General features: G+C 50.2%; 1 protein-coding gene across 1 annotated transcript; it reads right to left on the reverse strand.

Moving 5' to 3' along the window:
• Nucleotides 1-8,402: 8,402 nt before the first annotated feature.
• Nucleotides 8,403-9,475, reverse strand: LOC135577971 (olfactory receptor 14J1-like). Its single transcript, XM_065048125.1, has one exon. It carries the CDS (start codon nt 9,444-9,446, stop codon nt 8,403-8,405), a length of 1,044 nt encoding a protein of 347 aa, XP_064904197.1. The 5' UTR covers nt 9,447-9,475.
• Nucleotides 9,476-18,470: the final 8,995 nt, after the last annotated feature.

The following is an 18,470-nucleotide window of genomic DNA, read 5'->3' on the forward strand; positions in this document are numbered from 1 at the left end:
GCTGAGGATCAGCCTTACAGGACAGCCTGCTCCAAGCACAAGAATGATCTCTCCAAGTCCCCGTGGAAAGAAGAATTTATCTCATGAAGCTGCTGATCTGAACTGTTGGAGCTGCAGGGCACAAAGGCAGCACACAGGAGGTGGGAGCAGGGCGAGCTGCAAAGGTGGAATTTAGAAACCTTATCCATGGATGCAGAGAATATGCCAAAGCTACCCTGGAATTGATACCTGCAGGGGAGGCTGAGGGCAGCAAGATGAGCTGACACAGCTTCCTTACAGAAGAAGGCCAGGATAACATAGACCTGCTGCTGAACTTCGTAAGAGTAGAATCAGATGGGACTGAGGTTCTTCATGGCTTCTTTGCCTCCATCTTTACCAGCAACGTCTCCAGAGACTTTGTTCCTGAAGGCAGGAGTCTGGAGAACACCCAGCAGTGGATGGGGCTCAAGTCAGGGGTGTCCTGAGCAAACTCAGACACCATTACAGAACAGGAGATGGGTCACTTGACCAGCTCCCTGAACACAAGTATCGCTGTGCTGTGGCACCTGAGATTGCCAGGAACACCCACCTCTTGGTCCAGAGGAGTGTGACTCCTCTTGAGCTGTCCTGGCCAGCCTCCTCGCTCATATGGTGATATAGTTATGCACTTTTCTGACATATTCAGTCTTTCCTAGGAGACATTCCACATCAATATGAACTGTAGTCTGCTGATACCACCTGTTCTGGAAAGGAGGGAAGGGCGAGCAGGAAGGGAATAGAAGAAATTTGGCTTTATTGATATTTATTATGGAAATGGTCTCTGTTTTGCTATTCCTGAAATCCTCCTAATCATCGACACCAGACTTGAAGCCTCTAGGAAAATGATGCACAGAGCCTTGGCTTGTAAGAGCATTTTAAATGTTAGTGAGCCCTCGGCTGCCGTGATCCTGAACTGCAGCTACTGAGAGAATGAACAAACCTCTAGTGAAGTGAAAGGCAGAAGCAAACCCCAAGTTTCTGAGGGTGTTTGGGACCCCATGAAGGGCCATCACTGACACAGCTGTGAAGGAAACAACCAGTGCAGGTCCCTGTCCCTGGAGGCTGCTGAAGGAAAGACTTGGAGACACTGGTTCCAGGTGGTGAGGGCCATGTGGAGGTGGCTCTGATGCCATATCAGCCCTTGATTCTTGTTCATCACCAGAATGGCTGAGCCCTGACCCCTGGGACCTGGTAGATCTTTCTCCAATGTTTTTCAAGGCTTTTCCTGTGGTCAGGGTGAGTGTTTTGTGTTTTTCGGGTGGTGTTTATGTCAAGTGCTGTTGCTTTAACTGCAAGGCTCTGGTTTTCTGTGGAGTTGGAAATGCCCGTGAATTCCTCTCAACTCATCCAGCTTCTTTCATACACCTGGCAATGGTCATCAATCACCTCAATGTCCCAGTCCCACACTTGCTTGAATCCTCTGTTTGGATCCATACCCATCACTCCAGGAGGTTCATGGATCCACCAGGCTCAGGATGATTCCTGAGGACCATCCAAGTGTGGGCAGTGTAAGAGAGGAGCAGAGCAGGGTGCCATGTGGTCACTGTGTCTCAGGAACTCATAGTCCAGTAGGAAGCCAGTGGCTGTGGAGGGGACTGTGAGGTCACTTCTGCCTCTGCAGGGGATTGGCCAACAGCAGGAACATGGCTGGGAAAGGACTGTGAGGTCACACAGACGAGAGAAGCAATCAGGCCCAATCAGCATGGCTGGATGAAAGGCAGGTCCTGCTTGACCACCCTGATCTCTTCTGTGACAAGGTGACCGGCTGAGCAGATGAGGGAAAGACTGTCGTGGGCAGTGAATCCACCACACAGGCTGTGGGTGTTGTGACTTTAGACTGCAGTAAAGCCTTTGACACTGTATCCCACAGCATCTCCTGGAGAAGCTGCAGCTCATGGCCTGGATGGTGTATGTGCGATGGGTCAAAACCTGGCTGGAGGGACGGGCCCAAAGAGTTGTGGTGAACGGAGCCAAATCCAGTTGGTGGCCGGTCATGAGTGGTGTCCCCAGGGCTCAGTATTGGGGTCAGTTCTCTCTCATCTCTTTATCAATGATCTGGATGAGGGGATCGGGTGCATCCTGACTATGTTTTCAGATGACACCAAATTGGGTGGGAGTGTTGATCTGCTGGAGGGTATGAAGGCTCTACAGAGGGATCTGGAGCTGCTGCTTCATTAGGCTGAGGCCATTTGTGTGAGGTTTAACAAGGCCAAGTGTCAGGTCCTGCACTTTGGTCATAACAATCCCCTACAACACTACAGGCTTGGGGAAGAGTAGCTGGAAAGCTGCGTGGTGGAAAAGGACCTGGGGTTGTTGATCAACAGCAGCTGAACATGAGCCAGCGTGTGCCCAGGTTGCCAAAAAGGCCAATGGCTTGATGTGCATCAAGAATAGTGTAGTGGGCAGAACAGGAGCAGTGATCATCCCCTTGTACTCGGCACTGGTGAGGCCACAACTCAAATCCTTGGTTCAGTTTTGGGCCCCTCACTATAGGAAAGATCTTGGGGTGTTGGAGTGAGTGCAGAGGAGGGGGACAAGGCTGTTGAGGGTCTGGAGCACAAGTCTGCTGAGGAGCAGTTGGGGGTTCTGAGGCTGTTTATCCTGGAGAAAAAGGAGACTGAGAGAAGACATTTTCGCTCTTTACAGCTACGTGAAAAGAGGTTGTAGCATGGAGGGTGTTGGTCTTCTCCTGAGTAGCAAGTGAGAGGATGAGAGGAAATGGACTCAGCTTGTACCAGAGAAAGTTCAGAATTGATATTAGGAAATATTTTGTCATGGAAAAGGTTGTGAAGCAGTGGAACAGGCTGCCCAGGGAAGTGGTTGAGTCACCATTCTCTGTTCCTTAGCACAGCTTCTAGGAGGATGTGAGCCATGATCTTCCAGGCACAAGTAAGAGGCTGACAGGTCAGTAGTTTTCAGGGTCCTTCTTTCTACAGCAGAGAAACACTGCCACACATCGCAGGTTAAAACGTGGAGACTGGACATGAGGAGGAAGAAATGTCACTCAAAGGGCAGTGCTGTGGTACGAGAAATCATCCAGAAGGAGCAGGAGATCAGTCCATGTACTTGTGTTTCCAGGAACAGAGCATGAGAGTGGAGACACCTCAGTCAATGTATGGAAATACCAGGGTGAGAGCAAGGGGAGGAAGTGAGATGGGTGTCTACAGCCTGCAGGGAAACAGAAGCAGCTGAGGGACAGTGTAGGACAACCTGTGGTGTAGATGGCAAAGGGCACTGGCAAGGCTGGATGTCACCAAGAGAACCCAAGTCTTTGTCCCCTTGGCTATGGCAATGGCCTCTGCCACCAAGGCCTGTGAGCAGACGTGTTGTCTTCAGGCACTGGGGCACCTCATGGCCTCCTTGCACACCCCCAGGAAGGATGGGAACGGTCACACCATTGTCCTTCACTCAGCACCACACAGCCCACATCCCCTGCCCCAGGAAGAGCCCTGAGCAACGTGTGAGGGGCAGGATCTGCCTTCCCAGGAGCTGGGGGTCAGGCCTTGGCCTCTCTGCTTCATCCAACTAAACCAGGGTTTTCTCAGCACCTCAGCTGCCTGCACGCTTCGCTTTGTTTATCTGCCATCATGGCCTCCAATTCTCTGCTCTAACGAGTCCCTGGGGAGGCTTTGCTGGTACTTGCCCTCAGTGGAACTCATTAATACTTCAAGGAACTTAGTACTTTTTTCTTCTGGCTTTGACTTCTGGAAAGGTTTGTGCAGTCTCCTCTCAGCACCTGAGTGATGTTCAAGGACTCAGCACCCAATGCACCATGGGGCTCATTACACTCAAGAAAGCTCTAACAAACCATGTCTCTTCTTGTTATGTCCTTCCAATCTTGTACAGTCAATTAGAGAGTTTTCTTTGTGTAATTATGGAGAAAGATTTCAAAAAGCTTCCGATAAAAAAGTCTTTCTATTGTAAAGGCTGTATTTTAATCCTTTTCAGTTTGGAGAGGATGCGATTGCAGCATTATCTGATGTTGATCCAGGGTCTCTCCTAAGGAGGTCTGGACTGGCTGGAGATGTCCCTTGAGGTCTCACACCGTGTGGACAACCTTGCTCCTCACCTCCCCAACCCCATCGTTTCTCTCATTGGCCCCTGGGCCTTGCATCCCTTTTCCTCACACCAGACTTCACTGCAGTCTGCAGCTGGATGTGCCAGCTCCTTTGCACCAGCTCCCACCTGCTCTCCTTGCAGACCCAAGTGCACACAGGAAACAGGGACTTTGCTTTACCCTTGAACAAACAAAACACAACTGATGAGAGTCATGATTAAAAGAAAACACACTCCTCAGCTGTACACCAAGGACAAGCTGCCACCACTGAGGTTCACCTTCTCCAAGGCAGAACCATGCAAGAAATGTTTTAGACAGAAAGGAAATTATAAAATAAACACAATAAAAGAGTTGGCTAAAGACAGAATTAGACAGACTACTGAAAGACATGGAAGCTTTTAACTCCTTGAAGCTGAAAGCAGCAACCGGGTTGTTGACAAGTGTGTGAGTGATCAAAGAGTAAGAGGAAGGGAAACCCAGAGAGCAATCGCGAGTGCTTATGTGCAGATCGGCTGCTGGAAATGGGACTTCAGACACGGTCAGTTTAGTCAGGGCAGGAGGAAATACCTGGAGGATGAGGGAGATGAGATGCACAGGTAACAGAGAGAGTGCTGAGAAGGCAAATGTAGTGGAGGATCAGAAGTTCTCCTCTTGCTCTTAATGCACATCCTGAAAAGTCTCATTTTGATCTAATGGGAAAACACTGATATTTAAAATATTCAAAACAAAGAAAGGGGAGTTACAACACCAACAGTGTTTGATGTTTAAAGTTGCAAGAACACATTTCCTTCACTCTACATCTTTCAATTGGTTTCTTTTTCCCTCCATTTTTAAAAAAGGTTCTCTAGATTTCTCTCCTACCAAAGCCTCCAGCATTAAGAAAGATAATCCTTGTGTCTTGTACAGAGTCGAAGGCACCAAAGTATGCACAGCTGTGGGCTGTCAGTGCCACTTTTTACCCTTGGCACACAGAGAGTCATGCTGGAAGCTGTTGGCCACTCTTGACTGATGGAGGAAAGAGGGATAAAAAGGTTAATTGAGCTGTTCTCTTTTTAGATGGCCATGTTGACAGTGATCTCAACAGACCTGTGTTGTCTGTCTTTCTATGTGATCATAAGGAAAAAGTTATATTTATGTGTTGGTAAATACATAGTAAAATGTATAAGTGTGTCCAGTTACATTTCCTACCAGCACTCTCCAAGGAACAAACTTTCTTCAGAGAAATCGCTGGTTTGATACTGTCTTTGTCACCTGTCCCCTGCCCCACTGGCCACTGGGACCAGGGTGCCCTCAGCCGCCTTCCTTGTGCTGACAATATCTTTGGAGAAGCCCTCCTGGGTGCCCTCCCCTTGCACGGCCATTTCAGCCACTGCTCAGTGTTGGCTTTGCCGGCTCCATCCCTGCACCCCCAGGCCAGGTGTCTGTCTGTCTGTCTGTCTCCTGGGCAGCCTGTTCCCCTCCAGCCTCCCTGCACGTCCTTCTGCTGTTTGATCTCCTAAGTCAGGGGGTCCCTGTTCATCCATGCTGACCTCTTGCCAGGCCCTGCTGGACTCCCTGGCCATCAGGTTGGTTTCTTCCTGGGCTCTGAGGACACTGCCCCTGAACAAGGACTCACAGCCTGTTTGTTCTCCAGGACAGCCAAAGCAGATCTTCCAGTAATGAAATCAGCTCTCCTGCAGGACTTCACTCTTGTTCTGCAGTTGTCCTGCTTCTCCACCATCTCATGGTCACTGCAGCCATGGCTGCTCTCATCCTTCAGATCTCCGGCCTGATCCACCTTGTCTGTTGGTAGGAGACCAGCCCTAGTCAGCTCGTCCATGTTTGTCTCAAAAATTCCACACCTGCAGGAGCCTCCTGGGTTGCTTGTGCCCAGTGCTGCTGCCCTCCCAGCAGACCTAGCCATGGTCCAAATTGCCATGTACTCGAGGACCTGTGAGCATGAAGCTTCCTCCAAGGCAAGGCTCTGTGCACACCAGGCTCCCCTCTGCACAGAGCTCATCTCCAGCTCCTCATCCACCCGCCTGCCTTCCCAAGGAGCCCTGACCACCCCTGGCTGCCCTCCCACCACTGAGCTGTCCCACCAGGGCTCTGCAGTCCCCATGGGGAGCACGGTGCTGCCTGCCCAGCAGAAACGACAGTGCTGGGTGGGAAAAAGGAGAGGCAGGTGCAGGGGAAGTGTCTGGAGGTTGGCTGTGAGGTGACCCCTGGTGCCAGAAGAGGATGATGCAAGGTGAGGTGTCATGGGAGGGAGGTAGATTTTGAAGTCACATCTTTGGAAACAATTCAACTGGGCACGTGGTGAGTCTGGCCTAGTGATGTCACCTGGATGCTGGAAAACACACCCAGCAGTGCTGAGAGCCTGGGAGACGGGAGATGCAGCAGAAGGGGAAGATGACACGGCTGGAGGTGGGTTGTGATGCCACTTCTATTGCAGTTACCTGGGGGTACATGTAGGCAAAGCCAACATGGCCGGATTATCACTTGTGAGGTTACCTCATGACAGCAATGTGATTGGCCAGAGTTAGGCAGGTATGATGAGGTCATCAAGGACACCAGATGGGAAGTCTGCAGACAAATGACCGTGCCCCTGGTGAGGCCCTGCCCTGGGTCAAACCACCTGTACATGCCATGGGAAACTGTGGGACCTGCGTGAGAAGCTGAGGGATGTGAGAAGGGACCAGCAGTGTGGGCAGCTCTGTGTGTCCCAGCTGGGCCTCACAGGTGGCTGTGGATGTGACCAGATTGGCCAAACGGCACAGACGGGAGCACTTCCCACAGTCTGGGCAGTCAAGTCTTGCCAGGCCATCAGTGCTTGGAGGAGCCACCAGTGATGCCGCTGAAGTCCCAGAGGAACAAGGCAATGGCATCCAAACTATCAAATTTGAGTAGAGGTGGAAATAACCTGGGCCCACTGGGGAAAAACTAACTGATGATGGTTATGAACTGGGGAGGAGACTGGGGCAGAGAAAGCTGGATCGTGGAAGAAGCAGCCTGTGGAAGGGGGAGAAGGATTCAAGGGACCAGCTGCCCATGGGGAGGTGGCTGCTCAGCACTGCTCTGGCCGAGCCCCCTGCCTGATCACCATGGTCTGTACTGCTTACTAGACTGGTTTCAGCTGGGATAGAGTTACTTATCTTCACAGCAACTTGTATGAGTCCATTTTACATTTGTGATGGAAACAGTGTTGATCCCACCCCATGTTTCAGTCATTGCTGAGCAGTGCTTGCACAGTATCAAGGGTTTTTCTGCTTCTCACACCAAACCCACCACCATGGGGGCCGGGGATGCACAAGAAATCGGGAGGGGACATGGCTGGAACAGCTGAACCAAACTGACCAAAGGAATGTTTCACAACATGTGATACCATAGTCAACAATAAAATCTGGGAGAGGAAGGGAGGGGAGGACATTCAGAGAGATGGCATTTGTCTTCCCAAGTAACAGTCACGTATGATGGAGCCCGTCTTTTCTGAAGACAGTTGAACACCCTCCTGGCAATGATGCAGTGAATGAATTCCTTAGTTTTCGCTGACTACATGCATAGATTTTGCTTTACCTATTAAACTGTCTTTGTCTCAACCCATGAGTTTTCTTTTGTGTTTCCCATCCTCTGCACCATCCTGCTGTGGGGCAGTAAGTGACAGACTGTGTGGTGCTGAGCTGCCTGTCAGCGTTAAACTACAGAACTAATTAAACTGCTCCTGGCTCTTTGCTATGTGAGTGGGCTCACTAGAGTGTGTGTGTTTGGGGGTGATGGTATGCACCCATCTTCTTGGTCAATTCTAAGAGGCTAGCAAGGAGGAAGGCCCCAGGATCTGGAGAAACCCAGGGTTAGGACGGCTAAATGGGTAATATCTCTGAGTCTGGGCTGACCCAAACCCCAGGTCCACACTGGAGGGACCACAGGAGCGTGTGTGAGACTGTGGGTAAGTTCTACGTGGGATGTAAAGACCACTCGTGCAACCTTCACACCAGACCAGGGAGAACTGGACACGGTCAGTACTGTTGCTCGTGGTTGTGTAAGTGCTGCTGTTGGTGTGGTGGCCCTGAAGGTGCTGTTGCCTGTTGGAGATGGTCTGTGTCAGATTGTCTGTGTCCATCTTTGTTTCCCTGAAGATACCTGGTTTAGTGTGACAAAGAGGATTTTTCTCTGGCTGTTTTTGAGGTGAAACTCCTGGGCTTGTTGTTGATATCAGCTTTAAAACAACAGCCAAATCTAGAGGAAATGCAAGGGAGAGAGATCATTTTATTACAGAGAGGCAATGAAAGGAAATAAAGAGGATAAAACAATAAATAGAGTACAGGTCTGCGTTGGGATACAATAGAAGTCATTTGTGTAGAGTCACTGAAATTTTATCAGCATCAACAAACGTCCATGAAATCCTTTTCCTAATGGACTCCTTGAGCTCCCTGTTCCTCATGCTGTAGATGAGGGGGTTCACTGCTGGAGGCACCACCGAGTACAGAACAGACACCACCAGGTCCAGGCTTGGGGAGGAGATGGAGGGGGGCTTCAGGTAGGCAAATGAACCAGTGCTGACAAACAGGGAGACCACGGCCAGGTGAGGGAGGCAGGTGGAAAAGGCTTTGTGCCGTCCCTGCTCAGAGGGCATCCTCAGCACGGCCCTCAAGATCTGCACATATGACACCACAATGAATACAAAACAGCCAAAACTGATTAACAGACTAAACACGATAAGCCCAAGTTCCCTGAGGTAGGAGTGTGAGCAGGAGAGCTTGAGGATCTGGGGGATTTCACAGAAGAACTGGCCCAGGGCATTGCCCTTGCACAGGGGCAGTGAAAATGTATTGGCCGTGTGCAGCAGAGCATTGAGAAACCCAGTGGCCCAGGCAGCTGCTGCCATGTGGACACAAGCTCTGCTGCCCAGGAGGGTCCCGTAGTGCAGGGGTTTGCAGATGGCAACGTAGCGGTCGTACGACATGATGGTGAGAAGGAAACACTCTGCACCAAGCAAGAAAAATATAAAGAAGACCTGGGCAGCACATCCTGCATAGGAAATGTCCCTGGAATCCCACACAGAGTTGGCCATGGACTTGGGGACAGTGATGGAGATGGAGCCCAGGTCGAGGAGGGCGAGGTTGAGCAGGAAGAAGTACATGGGGGTGTGGAGGTGCTGGTCCCAGGCTATGGTGGTGATGATGAGGCCGTTGCCCAGGAGGGCAGCCAAGTAGATGCCCAGGAAGAGCCAGAAGTGCAAGAGCTGCAGCTCCCGTGTGTCTGTGAACGGCAGGAGGAGGAACTGGCTGATGGAGCTGCTGTTGGACATTGGCTGCCTGTGGGCATGAGGACCTGTGCGAGGAGGAAAAGGCAGTGACAGGTTAGGGGAGACTTCTCTGAGGAAATTAAACATGCTGTTTCTGATGGAAAACGCCCTCCCTGATGGAGGGATGTTTCCGCTCATTCTCTCTTTCTACCAGCTGAGAAAAAACAGTTCATCACAGTTTAAAATGCAGCTTGGGCATCTGGTTTCCATGAACACAGCTCTGGGGCAAAACCCCCTGAGTTGGTGTCAGAACAAAAACTGGCCCACACTCCCACCCCAACCCCAGAGAGCAAGAGCAGCAGGGACAGGTGGAGAAACAGGGAAGAACACTGCAGTGCTACCAGAAAATAAAGCAAGGACAGAAAGGCAGACGGGCATGCTGTGTAACACTCTCCTGACCCGGCTGTGCTGCTGCCACTCACATTATCACACTGTAGAGCAAGTACTTTTAGCACCTTATTTGTGTACCACGTTCCAGGAACCCTTCCCCTGGAGGTCCAGCTGCTGAGGTGGAGACTTGTGACCTGGACCCCATGGCTTTGGGGCAGAGGGTCTGCTGGGGAGGAGAGGAGACCAGGGGTTGCACTGGGAAATGTGTCTGCACTGCAGAGGATGGCAGGGGGGCCTGAATCCCATCTCAAGCATTTCAGGTTGTAGCTCCCACTCCCTGTCCATGTCTGTGCTGCCTTCAGCTGTGTGTCTGTCCCTGGTCTGCTCCCTGTCAGTGTCACAGACCCCGTCCCACCCGCTGTGTGCTCAGCTCTGTGCTGCTCACACCTCCTGGCACTGACCAGGGGCAGCTCTGTGTGTGCAGGGGCTCAGGAGCAGCTCAGACCAGTCCTATCGAGAACTGGGGTCTCAGTGTCTTCTCCAAAGATAGAAGTAAATCCCCATCTCCCACTGCACACCCAGACGAGCAAGAGTGGAAAACTGAAAGCACAGACTCCTTCCCTGGCAGCTGTTCCTGTGTTGATGTCATTGATCAGAAGGACCCTCTGCCATGTCCGTGGGGGGATCTGGAGCTCTGAGCAGCCCTGACCCACACAGCCCCATTCAACCCCACAAGCTCCCTGCCTCCCCTGCCGGGGGTCGCTCCTTCCACCCACAGCTGCTGCCATGGGATCTCCCGGGCAGGCTGAGCGCTGACCCTGGCAGGCGGCAGAGTCCCTGCCCGGCACAGCCCTGGGGTGCAGGGACCCTGCTCTGCAGGACAGCCCTGGGCACCCCTGGGTGCTCACCCGGCTTCACAGCTGTTCAACATGGCCTGACAAGAGCCCCGTCCTTACAGACCCCGCAAGCTGTGCCTGTGCTAGTTTTAGGAGATGCCTCCAGGAGCTACAGCTGCACTGCCCTGCACCCAGAGACTTACTGTGTCAGGGACTGCAAAGGTTTCTCCTCCAGTGAGCTCTCAGTCATCCTCCCAGTCCTGACCACCTTTAATCTCTCTCTGCCTTGCTCGTCTCCTGAGATCCCCAGGCAGAGCCCTCAGCCCTGCTGCGTGTGCAGAGGAGCTGCTCCTGGGCAGAGCTGTCTCTCTGCAGCGCTGCCGCTGCCATGAGCTCCCTGTGTCCCAGGAGCCCAGCCCAGCTCAGCAGCACAGGAGCAGCCCAAGGCGCTTCAATGACCCCTCTGGTGGGTTTGGTGCTGAGTCCGTGGACCTCGGACCCTGAGGGGAAGCTGAAGAAATTTCTCAGGAAGTCGAAGTCAGATGCAAACTCCAAAGTTTCCTGTAATATTAATGCGTCCCACTGAGGGACACAAATGAAGAACTGACCCCAGAATTTGGTTAGAGCAGAAAACCGGAGGCAGTGATGACAGGTCAAGAAAAGCAAAGTTCTCTCTGATGCTGCGTAACCCTGGATGTGTTTCATTAACCAAAGGACTAAGCCCTGACCCCCAACCCTGGGGAGACAGATCCTGTCCCTCCCATGTTGCCCAGGGCCCTTCCTGGGACAGTGTGATGTGGGGCTGTGCAAGGCCAAGGGCAGGACTATGGTCCCATACCTCCCAGGTTCCTGACTGGGGACAAGGAGGGTTTGGAGCTCATTGACAACATTTCCTGACACGGGTGACTGAGGAGTCAGTGGGGTGAGGTGCCCTGGGGGACTTCACACTTACAAACCAGAAAGAGTTGGTCAGGATGGAACAGTCAGGGATGGAAAGTGGAGCTGAGGCTCCTGGGAGATGAGAACAAGGCCAAGAGCAGGATTTCAGGAGAGCAAGCTTTGGCCTGCTGAGGGACCTGCTTGGGTCCTATGGGATATGACCTTGGTGTCTGCAGTCCTTTTCTCTCCCATTTCCTCCCTCCGCTCTCCCACCTGCTGTTGTGCAGTGTTTTTTACCCTTTCTCAAATACAATATCCCAGAGGTGCTGCCAGCATCACTGAGTGGCTCAGATTTGGCAAGGAGTGGGTCCACCCTAGAGCAGCTGAAATCGGCTCTGTCTGGCATTGGTCAAACTCCTGTTGTCTTCTCAGAGCGGTGACAACTGTAGCACACCCTCACTCACCCCCAGTTCCAAGACTTTGCCATGTAAGCCCAGTACAGGGTGACAATGTGTTATTTCTTGCAAACTACTTGATCATGGAGAAGAAATGGAAAAGATCTTCTGTGGGCAACTGAAGGAAGTCACCAGTCAATGAGTAGTTTACTATGGGGAACTGTAATTGCCCTGGCATTCATTGCCCATTCAAAGTGGCAGGTGCCAACACTCCAGAGGATCTTGGGGCAACTGCTTAACATGTCTGCCTGGTGGGCCAACAAGGGTGATGCTCATCTGGATATGGAACTGGAAAATAAGGAAACGCTGGTGAGGGATGTGAACATCAGTGTCCACCTTGGCTGTTGTGACCAGGACACAGTGGGGTCCCAGGCACCAGAGGGGAGGGAGGAAGGCCAGCAGCAGAGCACAGGCTGGTGGGCTCCAGAGGAGACTTTGACATACTGGGGGTTGGTGGGCAAAGTGGTGACATGGAAGTAGATCTGAAGGGTGAAGGAGCTCAGGAAATCTGATCAGCCTTACAGGACATCCTGCTCCAAGCACAAGAATGTTCTTTCCATGTGCCCAAGAACAGAAGCATTTATCTCATGAGGCTGCTTGTCTGACATGATGGAGCTCCAGGGCACAAAGGCCGCACACAGGAGGTGGAAGCAGGGGAAGCTGCAAAGGAGGAATTTAGAAACCTTGTCCATGGATGTGAGAATGATGCCAAAGCTGCCCTGGACTTGATACCTGCACGAGAAGGGCAGCAAGATAAGCTGAGCTTAACTTGCGGTAAGAGAATAGACAGGGTGAACGTGGGCCTGGTGCTGAACTTCGTAGAGTAGAATCAGACGGGACTGAGGTTCTTCATGGCTTCTTTGCCTCCATCTTCACCAGCAAGGACTCCTGGGACTTTGTTCCTGAAGGCAGGAGTCTGGAGAACACCCAGCAGTGGATGGGGCTCAAGTCAGGGGTGACCTGAGCAAACTCAGACACCATTACAGAACAGGAGATGGGTCTCTTGACCAGCTCCTGAACACAAGTATCGCTGTGCTGTGGCACCTGAGATTGCCAGGAACACCCACCTCTTGGTCCAGAGGAGTGTGATTCCTCTTGAGGTGTCCTGGATTATCTCCTCCTGCACATGGTGTTTTAGGCAACCCATTTTGTGACATATTCAGTCTTTATCAGCAGATGCAACACATCAATATGAACTGGAGGCTGCTGATACCACCTGTTCTGGAAAGGGAGGGAAGGGCGAGCAGGGAAGGAAATAGAAGAAATTTGGCTTTATTGCTATTTATTATGGAAACTCTCTCTGTTTGGCTATTCCTGGAATCTCTCTAATCATCCACACCAGACTGGAAGCCTTTAGAAAAATCATGCACAGAGCCTTGGCTTGTAATGATGTTAATGAGCCCTCTGGTGCCATAATCCAGAACTGCAGCTACTGGAACAATGAACAAACCTCCAATGAAGTGAAAGGCAGAAGCAAACCCCAAGTTTCTAAGGGTGTTTGGACCCCATGAAGTGCCATCACTGACACAGCTGTGAAGGAAACAACCAGTGCAGGTCCCTGTCCCTGGAGGCTGCTGAAGGAAAGACTTGGAGACACTGGTTCCAGGTGGTGAGGGCCATGTGGAGGTGGCTCTGATGCCATGTCAGCCCTTGATGCTTGTTCATCACCAGAATGGCTGAGCACTGACCCCTGGAACCTGGTAGATTTTTCCCCAATGTTATTCAAGGCTTTTCCTGTGGTCAGTGTGAGTGTTTCATGTTTTGGGGTGGGTTTTATATCAAGTGCTGTTGCTTTAACTGCAAGGCTCTGGTTTTCTGTGGAGCTGGAAATGCCTGTGAGCTCCTCACAACTCATGCAGCTTCTTTCATACACCTGGCAATGGTCACCAGTCACCTCAATGTCACAATCCCACACTTGCTTGAATCCTCTGTTTGGATCCATACCCATCACTTCAGGAGGTTCATGGATCCACCAGGCTCATGGATGATTCCTGAGGTCCATCCAAGTGTGGGCAGTGTAAGAGAGGAGCAGAGCAGGGTCAGCTCATGGGCCATGACTGAGCACAGCCACCCCAGCAGCAGCCGTTCCCCATCTCCCAGGCACAGCCATGCCCACAGGATGCAAATGGCACTGCCATACATGATTAGCCCAAGAGAGGCCTTTTTTCCTTCTGTATTCCCAGGAAAATCTTCCTCCTGTTCCTCCTCCACCTGCAGACATCAACTGCTTTCCATTTCTGGGCTCAGACACGGCTGGAAGGGTTCACTGAAGCCATCAGCCATCTCATTGCTTCTCCCTGACATGCCCTGACCCTCTCCCACACCTACAATGGCCAATCACGGCTGCTCAGGCCTCCCGCTCTTTAGAAGGGACCTTGAGCTTCTTGGTTCTTCCTGGTGCTTATTATAAACTTCCTCTCTCTCTCCAGATTTCATGATGAGCTTCCTTGTCCATAACAGCCCTTTATGACCATGTCTTACTAAATGGTTGTGTTTGTATGATCATTTGTGCAGAAAGGGCAGTCACAGGACAGCACCCAATATGTCAAAACTGATGCCGAGTGAAATGCCGTAAAGCCCTGATGAGTTCCCCCTGTGTCTGTGTCTCTTCTGGAAGGAGTCTGTCCCGAGAAGGGGATCCAGCTCCTGCCACTCTCTGCAGAGGCACATGAGCAGTGTCCATCACCTGGGGACACAAAGGGTGACGTTTGCCAGACACCCTTCATCTGAACCACTTAGATGTGTGCTTGTGGATGGGGTATGTAGCCTTATAGTGCAAATACCTATTCAATTGTCATTGCCAGAGGGGCGACCACAGATGCAGTGTACTATTTTACAAATATGTAAATATAAGCATATGCGACTGACATTCCTAGACATATTACACAAACACCTGAAGGATTATTGATGCCTTTAACATGATTATCCTCAGAAGCCCCACCAGGTTTACATCTCAGGAAATGGGATGCCAGAGTTCAAGGGCAGGATGGTTTGGGCTCTGTGCTGGGATCTGGAAACTGAAACGTGCTCCCATCTCCCAGCCCCCTGCCCTCCTCAGTGAGGGTGTGAGACATTCTGCCAGCGAGGGCTGAACTCACAGCCATGACCAGTATCTTATGTCCAACTGCAGCCAATGATATCCTGCCAGCTCAGGATTGGAGCTTCCATTGCTGGAGGTGTTTAAAAGATGTGGAGTTGTGGCGCTTTGGGATATGGTTTAGTGGTGGACTGGGAAGTGTTTGATTTACGGTTGGACCCCATGTTCTTAAGGGTCTTTTCCAGCCTAAATTCTCTGATTCTGTGGAAACCATTTCAGTTCCATCACCTCCAGGTTCCCTCAGTGGCTGCTGTTGTGTGGCACAACCGTCCTGGCTCTCCAGGCAGGTTGGGCACTGGGTTGGTGTCTGCATTGGCAGTTTTCCGTTTCCTGGGGTAAGAGGCTGTTGAGCAGAGACAGTTGTAGAGGGGTTTGCCGCAATCCTGTCAAACTCTGAGCAGGATGAGCTTTGGAGCCCAGGAACAATGGAGATGCTCTGAAGATGTTTGTGAACAGTGGTGCTGTCACTAATAACAGTAACATGGAACTCTTTATTCTTACTGATGATGGTAACGAACTAAAGCTCTTTAATTTCATTCCTAACAGTCATTCTTGTGTTTCAAAACACCTACTACAGCTCAGTACCTGTGTCCTGAAATAAGTTCTTAGAACAATGCTTTTTACCCCCCATTTTTTTTTTTTTTTTTAATCATTTCAAGAGTACACCTACTGGACAGAATTACCCCAAGATCATCCTTCTGAAAGAACTTTTCTCCTTTTTTTTTTTTTTTTATTTTTTCCTGTTGTGAGGTGTTGTTGGCACAGGAGAACAGTTTCCTTTTGAGACAAAGAAGGCCAAGGAACAGATCCCAGATCAGTGCAAAGGCACAAAGGAAGCTGGAATCTTTGTGTGGAGTGCACTGACACACACTGTTAACTGCATTTCCAATGTCTGAAGACCCAACTGTGCAGCAGAGTCTGGAGTTCTGAGCTCCCTTCATCTGCCCTGTGTGACACGTGTAAAATGGAACTACCCCAGTCAAATGGTTGGTTTTGATTCTCTTCACAGCCTGAAGCACCACATGGGTCAGGAGACAAGCCAGGATACCCAATGAGGACTCACATGCTCTGCTCTTCAAGTTTAGGTGTTCAATAGCATCTCAGCAGACATGTCACGCTGATTCCTGGCTTCACAGAGCTGTTCAAGAGCCTCGTCTCCATTTCTGTAATGGTGGCTTTCATGCCTGACTGATGTGCAGACTCTGTACACGGATACTCACACTTGTTGAACAACTTGCTCTGAAAGGGTTAACAAGATGAGCAGTTCTTTCTGGAAGGGTATTAGCATACCAAAAAAGAAGACCCTGGGTTGGGGCAAAACAAAAGGGATGCCAAAGTTGCTGTTATAGCTGTTTAGAGGTACTTGTAAAGCAGCCCTGCACCTCATGCTAATTATTCCTGTGCTCAGAGAGAACCTGAGAGCTTTCTCTAAATTGAAAACATGACAGGATGAAAGGACAGCGTCATTCAGGCTCAAAGGGACCTCGGGTGGTGTCTTAACCAACCTCACAGCAGGGTCAGACCAGAATGCTCAGGACTTTATCCAAACACATCTTGGTCACTTTATGGGACAGCGTGGGTGCGCACTCCTGGGAAACAGCTTCCAGTGCTGGACTGTCCTCATGACTGGGAAGTTTCTCCCTTTCTGTAGCACCTTTCCAAGCCCAACCTTCTACTTGCACACGGACACAGACCATAATATCCCACATTGGACACAAGAATATTAGAGGGTGACACTGAATGTCTTGATAACTTTCAGGTAACAGACCATCAGTGGTGGAGAGTGGCCTCACTGTGACACCGTCCTGCTGTCTCAGCTCCTGGGTCTGCCCCTCCTGTCCCATAGACTGGAGAGGATTGTGATAGTTCCAGTGACCCCTGACTTGATCCACATCCACTGCTGGTTGTTCTCCAGATTCCTGCCTTTAGTCACAGAGAATTTGGAAACAGCAATTTCTCAGAAGAAAGATTCTTCCATTCAGAGTGCTGGTAGAAAACGTATTTTGCGAGTAACTGGACACAATCATATATTTTACTATATATTTACCAAAGATAAATATATTTTTTTTCCTTATGATCACGTACAAAGACAGATAACACAGGTCTGTTGAGATCACTGTTAACATGGCCATCTAAAAAGAGAACAGTTCAATTAACCTTTTTATCCTTCTTCCCTCCATCAGGCAAGAGCGGCCAACAGCTTCCAGCATGACTCACTCTGTGCCAAGAGTAGAGAGTGGCACTGACAGGCCTTGGCAGTGGATTGTTTGGTGCCTTCGACTCTGTGCGAGACACAAGGATTATCTTTTTTACTACTGTAAGCTTTGGTAGGAGAGAAATCTAGAGAACACTTTTAAAAATGAGGGAAAAAAGAAACCAAAAGAATGATGTAGAATGAAGTAAATGTCTTATTGCAACTGTAAGCATCAAACGTTGTTGGTGTTTTAATTCTCCTTTTTATGTTTTGAATACTTTAAACACCAGTGTTTTCCCATGAGATCAAAATGAGACTTTTCGGGATGTGCATCAAGAGCAAGAGGAGAACTACTGATCCTGCACTAGATTTCCCTTCTCAGCACTCTCTGTGTTATCTGTGCATCTCATCTCCCTCATCCTCCAGGTATTTCCTCCTGCCCTGACTAAACTGACCGTGTCTGAAGTCCCATTTCCAGCAGCCGATCTGCACATAAGCACTCGCGATTGCTCTCTGGGTTTCCCTTCCTCTTACTCTTTGATCACTCACACACTTGTCAACAATCCAGTTGCTGCTTTCAGCTTCAAGGAGTTAAAAGCTTCCTTGCCTTTCAGTAGTCTGTCTATTCTGTCTTTAGCCAACTCTTTTATTGTGTTTATTTTATAATTTCCTTTCTGTCTAAAACATTTCTTGCATGGTTCTGCCTTGGAGAAGGTGAACCTCAGTGGTGGCAGCTTGTCCTTTGTGTACAGCTGAGGAGTGTGTTTTCTTTTAATCATGACTCTCATCAGTTGTGTTTTGTTTGTTCAAGGGTAAAGCAAAGTCCCTGTTTCCTGTGTGCACTTGGGTCTGCAAGGAGAGCAGGTGGGAGCTGGTGCAAAGGAGCTGGCACATCCAGCTGCAGACTGCAGTGAAGTCTGGTGTGAGAAAAAGGGATGCAAGGCCCAGGGGCCAATGAGAGAAACGATGGGGTTGGGGAGGTGAGGAGCAAGGTTGTCCACACGGTGTGAGACCTCAAGGGACAGCTTCTCCAGCCAGTCCAGACCTCCTTAGGAGAGACCCTGGATCAACATCAGACAATGCTGCAATCGCATCCTCTCCAAACTGAAAAGGATTAAAATACACCCTTTACAATAGAAAGACTTTTTTATCAGAAGCTTTTTGAAATCTTTCTCCATAATTACACAAAGAAAACTCTCTAATTAACTATACAAGATTGGAAGGAAATTACAAGAAGAGACATGGTTTGTTAGAGCTTTCTTGAGTGTAATGAGCCCCATGGTGCATTGGGTGCTGAGTCCTTGAACATTACTCAGGTGC

This window comes from Columba livia, unplaced genomic scaffold, assembly GCF_036013475.1.
Source record: "Columba livia isolate bColLiv1 breed racing homer unplaced genomic scaffold, bColLiv1.pat.W.v2 Scaffold_203, whole genome shotgun sequence".
Taxonomy (NCBI): Eukaryota; Metazoa; Chordata; class Aves; order Columbiformes; family Columbidae; genus Columba; species Columba livia.

Bases quoted from the DNA above. Each gene is read 5' to 3' on its own strand.
- LOC135577971 (XM_065048125.1), bottom strand. From the start codon at position 9,446: ATGTTTAATTTCCTCAGAGAAGTCTCCCCTAACCTGTCACTGCCTTTT.